The following is a 19605-nucleotide window of genomic DNA, read 5'->3' as shown; positions in this document are numbered from 1 at the left end:
AACCTGTGATTATCTCATCCACATACAAATTGACCAGGGTCAAGAACTAGAACACATAGGGAGCAGCATCACGATAGAGGTGTTACGGTGTAACAAGACGAGGAGTCAGGAGACTTGTCAGTGAATGTCCAGTGCCTTTTCAACACTTGTCTCTGAGCATAAGTTACCAATGGTCCATAGTACAGCTCAAACACACTGGACATGTCTCATGACAGGAACATTTCTGGCACTGCCAATTTGGGTCTTGTCCAAGGACAACAAAAAAATATACTACATGACTTACCATCCTTGCCAATCCAGGTACACTGAGGCATGATTAAGGGACAAATATATTCCATGAAAACTAGTTCAATTAAGGGGAACTATACAAATCACAAGAAAGTAACTTGATACTAAAGTGTTCAATAATTAAATGTATCATTAAACAGATAATACATATGGAAAACAGCAGACAACTTTATAAAAGGAAAAAAAGCTAGAATAAGGGCTAACGAGAGGGCAAAACTTAACTACAGAACTCCTAAGTTAAATTAAGGCAAAACTGAGAATGCTCAGCAAAAATTATACACTGAATTAAAGGAATACCCTTAATTGAGAAATTAAGGAAATTCCAGAAAGTAAAGCACTATGTTAGCAGCACACTAAACACAAAGCACAACATATCAAAGTGAACCAATATGAATGAAAAATTGAGTGAATGAAAATAAATGACACATCACAATAAAGGGAAACAGCAGCAATAATCTTAGGAAGCATAGCAGTGCCCTCATCTTCAAAATGTCAAATGGGAATGACACCTTGCCTTCCAGACGAGTGGAGCATGAGCTAGGCATGTGCAGTGAGAATATTCTCTTTGCAAAAGTTGAATAATTATCATATGCTGAAATACCTGAACAGCTAAACAACTGCAAATACTTTAGAACATTTCACATACCTGAGTGTTATCATTGCACAACAGTTTAACCCAAACACAAGTTACATTACTGAAATCCACAGGGCTGGCCCAAATGATGGGTTAAATATGAGCATGAGAAGCTTAAGGAATTTGAATGGTTGAGTATGAAGTGATCAAAGGGAAAAAGACACAGAGTAAAAGACAGACAGCAAGGCAATACAGCTGGGGTTAAAAAGTCTTACCTTACACCATATAAAAGACATAGTAAGCAATTACTGGTTCAAACAGAAAAATCTCTACAACAATTAAGTAATACAGAGTTGAGTGAAGGCAAACATCAGAATGAAAGAGGGGCAGAGGAGTCACCACTTCAGTTGCACTAGCAAGTCATACAACTGCAAGCAAAGACCACAGGAGTCCAATCTGAAATTACAGATGCATTCAATCCTGCACCATATACTTGAGAGCACTGAAGAGTTAGAAGAATATGCTATACTCTACTAGAAATAATTAAAAAGAATTTGTTATTATCATTAAGTAGGAGTATTTGGGCCAAGTTTGACATACTAAATGGCAAGCTAGTAAACTTCAATGTGACTGTGAGGCACCATGCACACCTGCAAGGGTGCCATGTAAAAACAATCTGGAAAGGCACTACTGCACACCTTTAACATGTACTGTCATGGCTGTGTTCATTTCTAATAATTTAAGACAAGATGTTGCCCAATCAAAAACTCTCCCAAAGTCAAGAACTTACATCTCATATTATTATTAGCCAACTACAACCATAACTGGAAGAGAAAGCTACATGCTCAAGGGCTCCAATATGAAAGGCAGCCCAGTATGGAAAAAGAAATACAAAAGTAAAAATAAACTATAAAAAAAATTAGAGGAAAAACAAAATTACGGAGGAAAAACAATTAATATTAAACACTTAAATTGCACTCTTACAAATCTCTCAGCAAAACCTATTTGCAACCAATCTGAACTTCTAAAGCCCAATGCTTGAACTATATGACTAAGAAAATCATTCTAAAATTTGGCCATGCCTAGAACAAAACTAATCTAAACTCTGTGGTATTGAAACTCTGAAAAAAAGAAAAGATTGTCAGAATTAACAGTATATCTACTGAGAACTGAATGCCAAGGCTGCTCAGAATTATGAAAAATTTTCCAGAGCATTCACAATGAGCTAATTAGACAACGATGCCCGAGATTCACCCTAATTTTAGGACTCATAAATTCATTCAAAATAATAGTAACATAAAGAGACTGGATTTGCATGGAAACAAATAAGGGGTAGGAAAGAAAAATGAATGCCTACCATCAGTTCCTGCTGCACAAGAAGGCCTGTAAAGTGTCTCTTGTAATTAGAAGACGCAAGATATAGATAATGAACCACACCCTATGTATGAATATGTATTAGGGCGCAAAAAGGTGATGTACCTTGGGTAAACAGATAGACTGGCAACACCAACAACCTGCCTGAATATTTGTGTCAACATTAAGGAGGGACTAGCTACTTTGGGCTAAAAAATCATTAAAAAAACTATGGCAAATTGAGTTGAAACTTCTTATACAAATGCTACAAGTTTTTATTTTTTTTGAGTTTAAACGTCCTGAGTTATGATGTCATAATGTTATATTTACTATTTTCATTGTAGCAACTTCAATATTGGGTCAATACAAATGAATTTTTTTCTCCGAATAACTTGAAAGTGTCTAAATGCTTGGTCATAAAAAGTTTCCAAAAATTATCTAAATACTATACAGCGTGACCATGTTATAATGCTAGCCCAAATGATGTCATAAAATATTCAATTAGAGAGCATTTTTATTCCTTTTCTCTTTATATTTGGAAATATTTGGGTGTGACCATTCAATTGCCTAAGAAGTATCAACAGAATGCCAAAGTTTCAAAAAATAGAACACATATTGGATTTTCTATGAATATTTGATTGTGCAAAAATAACTTTTGAGATAATGGCCAGTAAAGTTTAAAGGGACTCGTTGGGACTGGGTATGGAGCGAGTCACAGAGCGATACGCTCTTCCTTTGTCTTTCAGAGGATAACTTAAATTTCATTTACTGTATCCTGCCTGTATTCCTTTGGTTGTCATCATCACAACCAGAGTTGCCAGAAAAGCTGATTCCACACAGTGATCACTTATTTTTACCATGTATATGAGCCTCATCAGCGAGTAAATTGGGACGGTTTTCGTTAAGCAGCAGGCTGGCTGCACCTTACACTCTCAATGCCCCTACGAGCCCATACAGCCCACAAACTGATCTACGGTGTTTGAATGCTTAAGGAAAAATTTAGCTTTTTTTAAAATTTAATTTTTTTTTACCCCAAAGTAGCTAGTCACCCCCTTAAGATTACATCTGGAAGAAACTGATCTTTGTTAGTGACTTGTAGGCTCATTGGACAATATGTCTCTGCAAAGACGGTAGTATTCTTTTGATATTGTCACTGAGATTATCATGATGATACCATAAAACCACAAACTGTCCAACTTTCCCATACAATCAACTAATGACAGAAATGTAAAGGCTCTCATATTGTCACTCCTGCCTGAGATTTTTGCTCTTCAAACAGACTAAAGATAGATACATAAACCTTCTTACACTAATGATATAAAAGCTGAAAAGACAAACTACCTTGAGATAATGTCTCTCAAAGAAACTAAGGTATACAGGTCCTTTTTTGGCAGACAAGGGTAAGATACTATTGCATATGAACAACGGCCTAGAGAGAAAATTTACAAATGAAGCTTATATCAGCATGTAAAGCATATGACAAGATGTCAGAGCACTTAGTACAGTGATCATCTGTAGACCATAATGATTGGGCTGAACTGACCACTCAAAGATGAAGCACCAAACATGGACTGTGACTTAAAATTTTTGTCGGTGTTACAAAGCCACCAAATTACTTTTGAATGGATAACTCCGCATACAAACTAAAATATGATCAACAATTTTACATTTGCAACCCCTAGTCTTGGCATATTCTCCATGGAAGTTCATGTTGTTCTCACTCCTGTAACTATACCACTACTAGCACTAATACATATAAACTCTACTTGACTTTTTATAAAAGTCTAGACTTTCTGTTGACCCATTTTATAAATAAAAATAGCGTTAACATGTTCTTTTATGAAAACTTTACTTCAGTACTACTATTATATACTTTATATACTAGAAATAACTATCAGCCTTTATATTAACATGCACCCTAACTACCAAAGGAATCTATAAAGCATCTAAATACAAGGCAAACAAAAACGTGGGTGGAATATTTTGCAGCTTCAGAATACCAATACAGGTATATTCTTTTTTACAAAAAAACGGACTAAGATTATATTTTCTATTAAAAAAAGGTGGACAACGTTACAGCTTACCTAGCACATTATTTTTATTTTATTGCTGTACATTTTCTACATATAGTATTAGAGGCTGAATGACTATTTTCTATCAGTTCATTTGCTTGCAGAAATCTGTAAGAAAATTAACCCACCTTGATTTGTGTTTGAGTGGATATTATTTATATATGCATAAACAGAATCCAAAATGACTAGCTTGCATTTTCTCTTCTTTCTTGCTTTCCAATACAGTTTTCCCCTTCTTTGGAATGTTTTGGATTGAAATAATGCAAAAGTTTAAGCAACTCCAAATGATCACGAGGTTGTACCACCTTCAGCCGTGCCAAAGGTTCTTCAAGATCCTGTAAAAGTAACTAGCAATGTAAAACAAATGCAATTTCTTGGTAAATTACATTACACTCCCTCAAGAAATGTTACCTAAATATCTTATTTGAATAGATGACTACTTCAGCACTGAAATATAATGTACTTGATGCCATTCACATGGCCATTTTACTCCCCATATTTTAACTATGAATAAGAGACTCATAAAACGGACTTACGGCATCACATAAATACAATAAAAAAAACTGTAAATATCAAATAATAAAAGATAAAAGGAAAAGTGTTACACGAAAAGTAGACAATATGATTACTGTGGAGAAAGATGTGGGGATGAACTTAGCAAGTATTTACTGACTATACCACTTTTGGTGTGTCACAAAGAGAAGTTCAGAATAGGAAAATTAATAGAGTAAGAAATTTTCAATGCATGAAGTATTATAAGAGCAAATGGGGAAGAAAGGAGCACCATGTTGTGGTGAAAGGGAGACAGAACATTTCTTGTTACCCTCTTGAAGTACAGTGAACTGTGAGGTGGTGTATTGAGAGGGTAAAAAAAAAAAAAAAAGCTGTACCAACAAGATGGATGGAATGAAAATAAATTGCAGGAATTTATAATAAACAAGGTAGTTATCAGAGCAAAAACTGAGTTAAGGTGTACATTATTCATTGAAGCAGAGACTACAGCCTCGACACAGAAGATATATTTCAGAAAGTACGTCTGAAGCACAGTGGGAAGATCACATTATCAATGAAAAAGTTGTAGCAAGATGTGGGTTCTAGATGCTGGGAAATAGACTGAGATAGTCTGAAATGATGCACAGAGTGAAGAGTCAGAATAGTAGAGATGTGAAAGTAGCAGGAGAAAACTATGTACTAGGAGCAGTGACATGATGAAATATAGCAATCCAATACTGTATTAGCGAAACTTCCAACTCAGTGTGAAGATTAGATTTTAAAACAAAACTAACCTCATCTTCCTTTGCTATTTTATCTATGATGGGCCCAATTCTTCCTAAATGAAATGCTTGGTTGAGGAATCAATATACAGAACATGAAGTCCAAGTTTTAGAAATTGAAATGAATTGCCAAATACACACAGAATGTTGTCTTCCCTACTCCTCAGGCCCATAATTCCAGCTACTTCTCCATTCATTAGCCCTCCACCAAAAGGGAATCCAAACTGAAATGAGTAAACAAGTTTTTTAACTTGTATGGAAGACATTTTGACATTAAAAACAAAAAAAGAAATACCAGGGCAATGCTTTGACTTAAGCCTTCAAAAAATTTTTTTTTCCTACCAGTTCATAGTTTAGGTCTCTAAGAAGTGCTCAAACATCTAAAATGTAAAAGCATAAATCTAAAATACAAAAAAGGCTTCTCTTAACTCTTGTGGCCAGAAACTTACAACAGAGATCTCTGCCCAAATATGTAACTGACAGTACTGCAATTGATTACAAAGTTTAGGCCACAAGTTCCAGCACTGGAACCTTTGTCTCGTTACTCAGTGCCTTCTCCATTTAAGACTTTCTCAAAGCATCCAAGAGCTTTTGCAGTTTGTTCTACTAGAGAACAAAGAAATAAATCATACAGATAATTCATAAGGTACTTCTACACTGTCATCTAAAATTTCGATGATATTTTGGATTCTATATAGCATTCCTAAAAATTCAGGTAAAATAAGGAGGGCACACTAGAATGTGTACTTAACTGACTGAGTACTTCCACAACAAGCACTCTAAAGCACTGTTACCTTCAAAACAATTTTGTTCTCCTATCTGTTTGGAAGGAAGACCTTCCGATAACTTATGCTGCTCTTTATGGTTTTTACATTTCTCATTGTTGGTTAGGAGAAACATCTCTCCTGCCTGTTCCTTAAAATATATGACTTATAGATCATTTCAAGTCAAGTGAAACCAGCACTTTTACACATATTCTGTCAACCTCCTCATTTGGTTTCTTAATCCTTAAGGGACCAGGTTAAATATATATCAAAGCACACCCCAGATCAAAACTTTGGGTTAGCCAATTTAAGAAAAAACACATCAATGGAAGAGGAAGATATGAAAATGCACATGGTGTAGAAAAATTATAAAAATTTTTCCTTCCACAGAAGTTGAAAGTGACTATTTACAACCATGTGTAAGGTTTCTTGTACAAGACCTTCACTAAAAAATATGTTAATTTTACCAAGTTATGCATGTTTTTCTCAAATTTATTTTATTTTGTAAAATTATAATTACAGCTCACACAATACCACACCAGATAACTAAAATCAGTAACAAATTCTGAGTACAGTATATTTGTTGTAAAATATTTACGAGATTTACTGAGATGGGGAGATGCAGTAACTTTTTGCGAGGTATCCTTGTTTTTTCTAATATTTCTTTGCAAAATTACAATTATAGCTGCCATACTATCATAAAAGATAGGAACTAAAACCAACAGCAATCCCTGGATATATTTATGAGTAAATAAATAAAAAGACGTCCTGGAGCTGCAAAGAGGCAGTACATCCTCCTTTGAAATCTCAAGGCATATTGATCGATATCTCTCCCATGCCCAGGTAATAAGTTGCCATAAGTCATTTATGGACCACTGAAGTGCTGTGAACTTCTTACCTGTTAAATTCATTCAAACAGTTTGCCATGTAATATTAATACTCATATGAGGATTCCCTTCCATAACCCAAAACCTGTTACATAGACTCATGTGAGGATTCCTGTCCATTAAGGGTTAAATATAAACTACCTTGGTTGCAGCTACTAAGGATAACTCCAGGTTCCTCAGTCCAAACTCTTGAACCTCCAAATTTACAACTGGTCACATTTGTTAGGGCTAAGTTCATTTAGAGATTTCCCAGTCATATCACTTTTGAACTGAGAATCTTCTTCTTTGGACTGAAAGCAAAGTCTTCCCTCAGAAACTTTGCTTTCCTTTACTTTTATTTTCTTATTTAGTTTTTCATTTATCACATCCCTGGATCTGCAGGCTTGACATGCAGCAGTACAAATCTCATGGTCATCTCTCAAAGTGGATCTTTTCCTCATGGTTCCTACCTCATCTAAAACTGAGAAATCTGAGTCTCACTCTCAGAGATAATGAGATCTAGGAAGGCTTGTTTTGTGTATTTCTTCTGCTTTGGTTGAGAGGATAACTAATATCTACCAGCCTGTCAAAGTAAAGGGTTCTGTCAAAACAAGGTGATCACTTTCTAAGCAAAGGGATGGCCCACTGGAGGAGGACTCTCTTATATCTGTATTCTTACAAAATACTGTACTGCTTCAGTACTCACCAACTCAGAAGACCAGCAGTTAAAATATCAAATGAGCCCAGCAGCAATGGCAAACCATTTGTTTAGCTGGAAAGTAGTGAACCTATAGTAACAACTCACCTGCCTCATAAAGCCGCATTAGCAAAAAGCCTGAGCTGGCTTCTGTGAGCCACATACGTATAACCAAGCACCAGAAGAAGCAGAATGACTGATAAGACACAAGACAAGTGAACTGTTTGCACAGTCATGCCACACCATTGCATGACTCATGGAATGCGTGAGGTGCTCTTAGCCTTGCCATACTTATCCTTCCTCAAAGATTTAGGTTTTTCAACTTGTGACATTCCCATATCAGCAGGTGAGGTATGGGATGCCAGAGCAATCTGATAAAAAGAATGAGTCGGTACACGCAGCACAAAGCTACTTGATGAGGTGGCATGCTGTATGGCTTCTTGTTATCCCTCAAAATGATCAGATATCTTGGAAGAGGGTGTCTGAGCTTGAGGGGAATGAATCTCTTGAGCAACTGTAACAAAAAGAGTAGGAGTCTTCAATACCTACTGTATGCAAAACTCTCTAAACAGCTGGGGAAGTAGTACTAATTGCCTGACTTACAAGTGACGGTAGAGTAAGCAATAGATGGTAAATAGATCTGAAGCAGACCATTCAGAGTGAGCACTTAAATCCAACATCATGCAGTGCAAATTGTGTGATGTGGGAACAGTTCCATGCTAGGTCACAGAAGATAGTGTCACAGGATGTGAGGCAGGTGACATGAGTGATACCTCTGCACTAGTAGTACCCAAGTACTGTGCTGCCAAGATAGCACAGACATCTAGATTCATAAACGTGACCTCAAACCCTGTGCAGAAGGGTGACCGCCTATGCCAAATAGAGGTAAAATAAGCTATTGATTCTGGGAAAAGACCCCCCTGGTATATTCTCTGTCTTGCAAAAATTGCTCCATCTGCTTGTGTTCAACTCCCTAAACTCTGAAAGCTCAGCTGGAACTGGGTTGTGCTAAGCTCATTGACAAAGGCAATGAAGAGATTTCATTGGAGATGATTATGATGCAGATGAAACATCTCCTTCCTTGGAAGATTTGGAAAGTTGGTAATAACCCCTCTACTTATGAAATACTCTCCAAGAAGCATATCAGTATTTACATAACACCTGTTACACTGAGAACATACTTGACCCCTACATGAACTGCTAAGCAAGTGTTCTGGCAAACAGTGCCATACAATTTTGGCCGTTGCCTCATATACACCTCTGCAGTCATTTGGCAGTAAGTAATTATTATATTCATGAAAAAAGCGTAACAGAAACTGTATTATCTCACACAAGCTGACTAAAATAAAACATAAGTAAAAGGTTAAACTGTTAAATGCAAGTGACTATTATAAACAAATAATAACTCAACAATTCCTTGGAGATAGAACAAAAATAATTAACGATAAAGTAAATACAACAATATTATTGTATAATTGCCATAAACACATAAAGCTTAGGACAATAACTCCCAAACAAGCATGACATAAAAGTACACTTTGCCTTACCACAGAATACTAATAAACTACATAGGCTAATGTAAATTTAAACAGGAATTGCAAGAAGTGCTTAAAATCCAAGGAAAGAAAAATACTAGATAAGTGAAAAAAAGCCTAACTCTGCAAACTAGGGAAAGATAAATCTACATCAGCAACAAAAAAACTTCTATGGAGTGTCTAGAGATTGCTGCTACTGAAGTTTAGGTTATTGTACAGTAATGAGTGCAAATTAAAACAAAAATTAATACAGTGCTAAAGCAGATGAGAGAATTCTGCATTACAATACAAACTGAGGATGATCTTGAAAATATACTGACGACTGCATCCAAACCCACTTGCTATTGCCAGTTGAAATAATTATTGTAGATTTAGCAGCTTTGTCTAACATATCTGTCCCAGTAATTGGAATAGCTGCATGTTGTGCAAAAATTAGTTGCCGAATGCTCTGCAAATCCTGCAATTTAAAAGATTCCATTAATAAAAATTTAATACAACAGGCACTACATTTCTAATAATAAAATAATAAAATGCACAAAAGTAAATTCTGCACAAACTTTACTTTGAATACATATAACCAGACACTGTGTACAGTACCACATCAAGCTAAGATGTGTGGTGTAGTGAACCCAAGAAATTCTACAGTACACTATGTACACAATTTTATGCCAGGATTTTCCTCCAGAAAGTTATGAATTCTTATGAATTCTCTCACCTCTTCTATAATGTGAACTTCCTGCTTGAATTCCTATCTAGCCAGTCCATGTCAACTCACCTTCTTCATGATCTTCTAGGCACTTTTTTTTTCCATTCTTTGGCTTTCTCCTACTTCAATATCCATCATTTCTCTGGCTAACTCTCTTCTACCCTTCTCATTAAATGCCCAAGCCATCTCATTCTATTTTTCAATCCATGAACACCACTTCTGTAAACTAATTTCCCAGTCCGTGAAATTATATTCCCAGCACTCTCCAGACATAGATTTCTGACATTTTTTTAAGAGTCTATGCTTGCTGTATTATTGAAGCTCTTTTTTTTTTTTTTTTTTTAACTCACTTTTGCAATCCTGAGCATCATTGACACACCATCAGTTCCACTTCACGGCCATTTTCTAGATTACGCCTACTATAGAGTACTATACTTCATTTCCAGTTCCAGTAACCTTGGTTCTTTTTAGCCTCCTGCATTTTGATAATAAAACAGCACAACTTTATAATTCCACTCTTCCAACTTAAACATTTTCAAGACCTCTTTCTTTGCCTTTGCTGTACTGTAAACAAAAAGTTATCTGTATTTAGTAGCCATCCCAAGTCTACCTGTTTAACCTCCTGCATTAAGATAATAAAACACTGTAAAACTTTATGACCAATAGTAATGTCTGCAAACAAACAGCTTTTTTATGCTATCATCAGTATTTATCAACAATCTTAGCCAGCAACATCTAACTGAAGAAGTTAATAAGCAAGGTTGGAGGGTATATTCAAAGATACACATAAAACAAAATATCAACAGAAGCACCAACATAACAAACCAAATTACTGTAGTTAGTCATAACAATTCAGTGAGGATGAGAATCTTCAAATGGCTGACAGACACAGTATGTACAGTATTTATTCCACTTTAGAATACCAATGTTTTATCCAAAAACTTTTTGAAATCCAAGACCTTCCTGCAAGATATGTCTAGAGAGCTGATAACTTTGGAACCTGTAACAATTTCCTTATACAGTACTGTACTCCTTAGTATACATCAACAACACTGTTAAGCTAAAGTGTATTATTCTGAAAGGAAACATTCCAAATTATCTAAAGGTGGCCATGACACCAACTATTAATACAGTAGTTCCTGCAGCATGCAAAATTTTTAGAACCCTTCCTGTCTAAGAACTCTAGGCATTTAGGAACGGCTATAGAAGGCAGTCAAGATCTTCTGTCATTATCATCAGTCATAAATGGTTCACCAAAATCCCTGCTTACTAAAGCAACCCTCTATCCCAGTTTTTCTACCTAAATTTTAATGGGATTACTGGGACAGATACCATGCCGAACTTCACACCATTTCAGATTATAATTTAAATACAGCAACTCTTCAATTTATGTTTACGGGTATAGCTACATTTGCTTATGCATTTGATTTTCATAATTAAAATAGAACGTGAATTTAGTTCAGGAATTTTACTGAAAAGTCATGATACTACTTTATTACTAATTTGAACTCCTGTATGTACACACATTGCCTGTAAATAGTATTAATTTGAACTTCTGTACATACAATGCTCCCGTCAATAAACTACTATATGGTAAAATCAGAATTGTGCTTTCATTTTCCAACTTTTCTCTATCATGTTACTATAACACAGATAAAAAAAACTTCAACATATATCACAGTAACCCAAGAAAAAATAAAATGCAGCAAACAGTTAATTTTCTTGAGGAGCATGTTACCGATATCAGCGCTAAATGAAAATTAAGGCACTATGTTGGCTATTCAAGCACATTGGCTTGAAATAACAAAATGTTCAAGACACTTTTTTTAATGAATAATTATGAGAGGTATAACTAAAATTTTATGTAATGGACCTCCCTTCTCAGTTTCCTTGAAAGATGTTGATTTTCTATAATATTCTATACTTAAAATGACAATGGTCATAGTACTTGAAAACTGTTTTGATGAAATATCTTGATAAAGATGCCTGAATTTTTATGTGAAGGACCATCCTTTTTATAGTTCCTTTGAAAGAAGTTAAATTTCCTTCAAATATTCTAACTTACCACAAAAATGTGTGCCCCCAAAATGCGATGAATTAGTAAGAAAGCCCCATATTCTAATATTTTAGGACAAGCTGAACAACTTGAATCTATATTTTTTTAAGCAATAACTTCCATATAATTATTGTACAAGTTAAAAAAGAGATGACATATTACAGGATGATTTGAAGAACACATGAACTAGGGAAGATGCATAGTGACATCCAACTGATGTCCCTAGCATACATGCACCACCCAGCAGGTATCAAACCAAGTACCTGGACAAGCATCCCATGGCATATGTTCACAAGCTGCATGGACTTGCCCCAAAAAACCTGTGCAACTTGAATCTACAGTATTTTTTTCAAGTTACTGTACTCCCATATAGCCTAATTACTGAACAACAAAGAGATACCATACAACAGCAAAACAATTCAAGGCATATTTCAGTCAAATTTAAGACATTTCTAATTCAAAACTGCCACAAATGACTGATAAGTGGAGGTAATTCTTATCCATATTATCCTTACTTCATGTTCACTTTAGCTGCATTACAGTACAATAGGGAACTGCTCTCCATCCAGTTCTTGTTTGTACTAACTTGTAGTGAATTGCTAAGTCTTAATGCAATTGCATTTCCCATGAATAAACCATGTGTTTTACCACTGTCTTAAAAAGTTTCACTATGTTCAGTACTGTGTCATGACACATTGGGAGTTTTGTTCTTCTACCATTATTTAGCGTAATGAAACCTTATCATATCTAATCTTACTTGGGCACCAGCTTGGGGAAGTCTATTAGGGGCAATGTTCCCTATGTTAGGGTAGTTTAGGAGGGTTAGGTTACTGTACAGCTCCATTTTTACTCCTTGTCATTGTCTGCTGCACAGTAACTCAAGTACTTAACTGTGATCCCCATTATTGTTAAATATGAAAGTATTAGGAGGGTTTACTCCAGAATTTGAAATAGAGAATATATGTCTTAATCACATCACAACTATCAGTACTATAGCCTACCAGAAATTTACTGTTACTCCTTCCCCTTCATTCCCCTATCATTCTGTCACCCTGCCTCCTTAATATGTTTTTGCAAGTTCACCATTCCTGTATGTGAAACTCACTTGTTTTCAGTTATCTGTCACCTACAATCCCCACTATCCAATTTTATTACGTGAATATGCTAACTGTTAGGATATAAAGGTAGGTAAAGGACAAAAAAACTAGTTTGCACTGACAATAAACAAGGCAAATAGTAGAAAACCCATGGGATGGGTAATATTTTAAGCAATAAGAAAATAATGTACTGATTGCCCTAGGCCTAATTTGATGTGTAGGGCAAGAATTCATCATAAACTAATAAGGTTATAAAGATATCTATAAGGCTTAATCTACAAACCACACTGTCAAGCAATTCATTGGCCCTCATTAACAAACTACTAAGTAGGCTATGTATAAGAACTGCCAAAGGCAAGGCAATATACTAAATTTATATGCAAAATTACGTGTAAAACAACTCTATTCTTCTGGAAGTGTCATTGCTGCTTCCAGCTGTAACTCCCAACCTCAAAGTGTAGCACAGGCTCTGTGCAATGATAAGGATACAGGGGATGGCCCCCTTGCTACCTAACTCCTGGACTGCAATGTTAGATGCTTGTCCAGACGAATTTCTGTATCTCACTTTTAGGCTTCATAGCTCTTTCATTCAATTTAGAATAGGGCAGGGGCGTGGATTCTTGCCAAAAGTTGGGGCAAAGCCTTCTGTCAGGTAAGCCTAGGACCAGCACCTTCGCAAAACTGTACTCCATAGACCAGACAGGGGATGCTCCCACCTTTCCTAGTTGAGACCTGGAGTGCAATGATAGGTTGGGAATAAATAGGTAATTCTGCAGAGAAGCTTCACGGTTTAGAAGATACTGCCTCATTAACGCAATTTTTTCTCAAATGACATCACTTCTACTGTATTATATACATCCATTCATATTTTGCTTAGTAAAAAGAATTAGTGGTTTTTGCCGATCGACGGTACCAGCCTATAGGATACTTACTTAACAATAACTCCAAATAAAAAACTGCTCAGAATTAAAGATATTCAGCAAATCCTATAACCAACAAAAAACCACCGGAGTGGATGCAGAGTAGGGCGACGGGTAGGCGTGGGAAGTGCCAACCTTTCCTAAAACGCTGTGCCTTGACGTAACCAGAACATACCTTCCTAACCTAGGCTAACTTAGGACGCTGTGCCCTGACCTTGCCCAGGGGAGTTCACCCCCTGCAGACGCCACCTAGTAACAATGGATATCCCTGTCTCCGTATCCTACTCTGCAAACTACCCAAACCGCCCACCCACTCGATCTTTGAGTGTTTGTCAAACAATAGCTTAGGTCTGGTAGCTTAAGATACGGTATCCTATCCTAAGTAACTGGCCTCGTGTATCTTTATGCTTTATTATGTGCTTTGTGATAAATACTTTTTATTGACTACACTATAAAATCTTTAAGACATACGAACTGCGCTATGATTATCCACGAAAGTCCTACCTTGTAACTGATGCCAGTTTCTTGCGCTAAATCCTCCGGGTCTCTCTGCATGAAAGTCAGCATATTAGTAACTCCGGATGACTTCAGTTTTGACAGTGCAGCTTCGGTCAATGCAGGAATTAGTCCAACACACAGTCTCATTTTACCTGCATTGAAACTTCAAATTTTGTGTAAGATCAAACTCAGGTTAAGGGTCCGGGTTAAGGTTTTTCCTTTGCTACGGCACATCAGTTCGTTGCGGGGTATTTTTGTTAATTTCTTAACCCCCCTCTTATTTTCTTTTCTCTTCTTCATTTGTTGTATAAGATTTCTTTGTCCTTTTTAATATAATAAAACTTTCCAACTGTTTAATATTCGTTTCTTCCCACGGATGTTTAGTTCATTTCTGTTTTGCGTTCTTGGTAGAATAAAACAAGAAATTAGGTACAGGTATTCTGTATTTTCAGGGAAATTGCAGTCAACGCGTAATTCTGTATGTCTATTTATTATTTTCAATTTTAACGCATTAGTTCTTATTCTGAAAAAATCAATAATGTAAAAATGTTGTCGAATATTAGTTCTTGCTCTGAAAAATTCAGTGATGCAAAAATGTTGTTGAATATTTGCTCCTCTTCAAGTTCTCTTTTTTTTTATCTCTTGCATATTTCTAAACTTATTTCCTAATAACTCTTCTTTCATCTTATTATTAACCACCGTCTATTTTGGTTTTTATTTCTATCTTTGTTATTTTCTTTATTTTTCTGTTATTGGTCTACTTGTCGAATATATTCTATCACTGGTTTCCGCCATTTCCCTTTCTTTTCTTGTATATCCGTGTATATTATCTATTTTTCTCACTAAGGGTATTGTTTATGTACTGAAGCTTCACACAGGTATACACTGAGGCAGGTAACTATATTTTTTATTGCACATATGTATTTATGTAAGTATGGCAGGCAAGAGATACATATCTAATGTAATGAAATTCTAATCACGGTACTAAGCTTGAGAGTAACATGGGGTTATTTTAATCATAATACAAACCCATTAACTATGGTAAAGCTACATTCTTGGGGTGTCACGGGGTTATGGTTAAGCTACAAGTAAAAATTGTTGACCTGTTTTTCTTCAGTTGAAGTTATAGTCCGACTGTCTCTCATCTCCTAAACCTTGATGTTTTTATTCAATTGTTTGATATTAATTTCATTTCGCGTTTTAAGTCGATAGAATTAATATTTAAAGATTACTATTTATTTCCTTAAGACTCATAGCTTGTGCAATACCTAATTTAATGAGTTATAAGGACTTTATGATACTTATTTTACATAACCCTTCTTAAAAAATTTTTGCCCACTGCCTCTTTCTACTTAATTCCAGTCACTAAGTTTTGCATGTCAGGAAATAATTGTATTCAAAATATATACATTCTATCATTATTGTAAGACCATAGCCTTAGCTTATTTTACCCAGGTCATAATAATATGAATTACAACTTCACTTTACAAGAGCAACTACAGCATACCCATACCATTTATTTCGCCCTGTTTATCAGATACTTATGATTATAGGTACAGACCACAGTGGCGTTACCCTGCCTCTCACTATTCAGTTAGAGCTTTGTAACGTTCCTTTTCAGTAATCGTACCATTAGTTGACTCTCGACGCGGCAATGAAATTCCTAGTACGACAATTTTTTCTTAACTACGCAGTTTGTAACGTTCGCTTTAGTGCGCATTCTCGGCAAAAAAAGCATTTCCACCTGGAATCCCATTTAGAATGATTGAATACTGATAGTTTCAGTTGAAATGTAGCGATTCAAGCAGAAAAAGGGTTGAATTAGTGCCTCCAATTCGTACGACTTTGGATCACTATATCATTTGACATTCAGTATCAGTTTTTCAAATACTTTTTTCTGACACTCCGGAAGGAATGTCAGAAAAACAAATCTTAGATACATTACATAGGTTTTTGTATTTGATCTCAAAATTTTACGGGAGTGATAATTCTTAGCGATCTCATGGGAGCACTGAATGGTAGGAGCATAGTCTATGTAGGAGATACCTACGGCTTGCAACGTGAGACAGAAACTATGAACTCTAGCCACTACCCTCAATTGCAAAAGGAAAGTGCTCTATAAAGAGAACTGACAACCCACTACAAAGATGAATAGTTTTATTTTCATACCAGGGAACTATTCTCTTTGATATCAATGATAAACACGTGAAGCCGATCGATATAGTCCATAGAATTCGTTTGTTTTTTCACCTATAATTCAAAATTTTCTTGGCATATTGTCAGAATGTTTGCTACATGAAATAAGATTCAGAACTTGTTAAAATTCTCAGAAAGGCAGTATTTTTAAAAAGGTATTATTGCTTTTACGTGAGGCAGGCCTTGTGTCAGCAAGGGCTCTTGTTCCAAGGAGGCCGCCCTGTGATGTTTCACCAATTTTTTTCCCTGGAAGAAAATATAATGACCGAAGGTAATATTTCAAGTAGGTAGCTTTAAGTACGTTATGAAAAATGTCAGAGATAAATTTAAATAAAATGGAATTATGTTGCAAAGGGTGAAAAAAATTTAGGTTATAATAATGATAAAGTATGATAACCTTTGACAAAAGAATGATAACGTTTGACCAAAGAAAAGTAAACATTGTTAGTTTGAAAAATATATTATAATATAAATGATTTTGAAAACAGCAAAAAAGTGAATCGTTTTCTGGTTACACTTCCAAAAGCAAAAGTCAGTATCAATGGTATCTAAATCTAGTATGCAAAGCTGCTTAAAGGCTGGGCTATAAAGCAATCTTTTACTCGTTGTTTCAACTCTTAAAAAGTGAAATAAATCTCCAAAGTGTCGTTGTATTCAAGGCAAAGAGAATCTTCTCTCTGGTCCTTAGTTGCCATCACTCATCTTCATTGATCTTTGACGCTGTTGGCTCCGGGTACATCGTAAACAGTAAACAGGTGTTTGAGTAACCACGGAGAAGGCGACGGCTCTTTGCTTGGTGCACAAAACGGAGGGAACTAAGAGGCGTCAATCATTGCCATTCTTGGATTCAGGACTACAGGTAGAAGTTATTTTTCATATCACTGAGTTAGTTAACATCTATATGACTGTGACACACACACACACACACACACACACACACACACACACACACACACATATATATATATATATATATATATATATATATATATATATATATATAATATATATATATATATATATATATATATATAATATATATATATATATATATATATATATATATATATATATATATATATGATATATATGTGTATGTGTTGTGAGTATTTAATGAACAGTTTTCGACAAAAGTTAAAAAACCATCAAAAAGATGAAAACCTCTCCATTGTTAACCCACTGGCATAGAGTAATAACAACTCGCAAAACAAAATTTCACGCTAGGTCAGTTAGTTCCGTTGGTTCCTCTTCATGCAATAAACAAAATACCTAACTGATATCCTCAACCCATTGGTTGGTACCCTTTCTGATGCTAATATAAAGAACAATGTTGACTTGATAAATAAATGATATACAGAATACTAGTGAATCCAGACTTTTGAGATTTTACATCATTACATCATTATTTGCAAAGGTCTTTTGGGTGATCTGTTAGAATTTTTATTTGATACCTTAGAGAGTTGATAGCTGGATATATCTTTTTCCAAGAACAATTTAACAGAACTGATTAAAATGTGTGTGAAAGGGTGTAAATTTGAATTCATCAGGAAATCTAACTAAAAATTTTGGTATGGTTATTGGTAGCCCTTAAACTCTAGTTTTAACCAATAATCAAAATGAATTTATTGAAAGCAGAATGAACAAAATAACTCAACGCAATGCAATATGGTTCAGATACCTTGATGTCACAACATGTATTCGACTAGGGAACGAAAATATACATACTTTTAAGGTAGGTTATATGAATTGGTCTCATCAGCACTAATAAAATGGAAATGACAATGGCCTAACCATTTTGGATTGCCTGGTACACAGAAGCAATAATGGATACATTTATTATATACAGAAAAATCTATCAATATTTTAGGTCAGAGCCGTAAAGTAAAGCAATCAGTTTTCGCTTCCATGTTTTTAAGACCATTATGTACATGTAGCCGTGAGTACATTGATGATGAGATAGATGTAATTAGGAATAAAGGCAAGAAATTAAATATCCTGATTCTGTATCAGACAATGCACCAAGAGTGGCAAAAAGACTTTTTTATGATAACAGCAAAAAATATTACAACACAAAAGACTACTTTTACTAACATATATTTAAAATTTCAGAGATATCCCCAATGTACTTAAGAACTTTGGAGTTAATGTAGCACTGAAGACCAACAGTACAGTGGAACAAGTACTACTAGAAAATTCACAATGTTGTGATTAAATTGTTGTTCATTAAACTTCCACAGTTATATCAATAAATTGTATTATTATTACAAGTTAAAAACCTTAAACAAGACTTTAGAACACCTGGATGATGTTCCTCCTCAGTGCTTACGTTAAAAAAGTATACTTAGGAATCATCTAATTTTTTTTAACGTAAACACTTAGGAGGAACACCGCTCGTGTGTTCGAAAGTCTTTGTTTCAAGTTTTTAACTTTTAACAATGTAGTTTGTTGATATAATTGTGGATTTCTAATGAAAGAAACAAGCGCTAATAAATAACTCTCTTGACAAAATTAAAGGATATGTATCAAATCCCATGTCAATCCTGTGACAACCTAACGGGTTTACTGCTCTTTCTTCTTGTTCCCACTTGGCAAGTGTGAATACTTAGCGTCCAACCGTCTCTATGCTCGTTTGAACTGTCACTGCAGCATATATATTGTAAGATTCTATTCCTACGTATTAGGCCTCAGCCCTCTACAAGATTTCATAGA

General features: G+C 35.2%; 1 protein-coding gene across 1 annotated transcript in view; it reads right to left on the bottom strand.

The window, feature by feature from the left end:
- LOC136849395 (DNA repair protein RAD51 homolog 4-like) overlaps nt 1-14964 on the bottom strand; it is a 32298-nt gene extending 17334 nt beyond the window's left edge. The window contains exons 1-3 of the mRNA XM_067122747.1: nt 14707-14964; nt 9708-9880; nt 4416-4522 (exon numbers count right to left, since the gene is read on the bottom strand). Of these exons, the coding sequence (XP_066978848.1) occupies nt 4416-4522; nt 9708-9880; nt 14707-14847 (421 nt within the window). The 5' untranslated portion in view covers nt 14848-14964. The remainder of the gene's footprint in view (nt 1-4415; nt 4523-9707; nt 9881-14706) is intronic.
- Nucleotides 14965-19605: the final 4641 nt, after the last annotated feature.

The sequence above is a fragment of the Macrobrachium rosenbergii genome, chromosome 21, assembly GCF_040412425.1.
Source record: "Macrobrachium rosenbergii isolate ZJJX-2024 chromosome 21, ASM4041242v1, whole genome shotgun sequence".
Classification (NCBI taxonomy): Eukaryota; Metazoa; Arthropoda; class Malacostraca; order Decapoda; family Palaemonidae; genus Macrobrachium; species Macrobrachium rosenbergii.
Note: the sequence above shows the minus strand (reverse complement) of the source record. Positions and strands in the feature narration are given on the sequence as shown.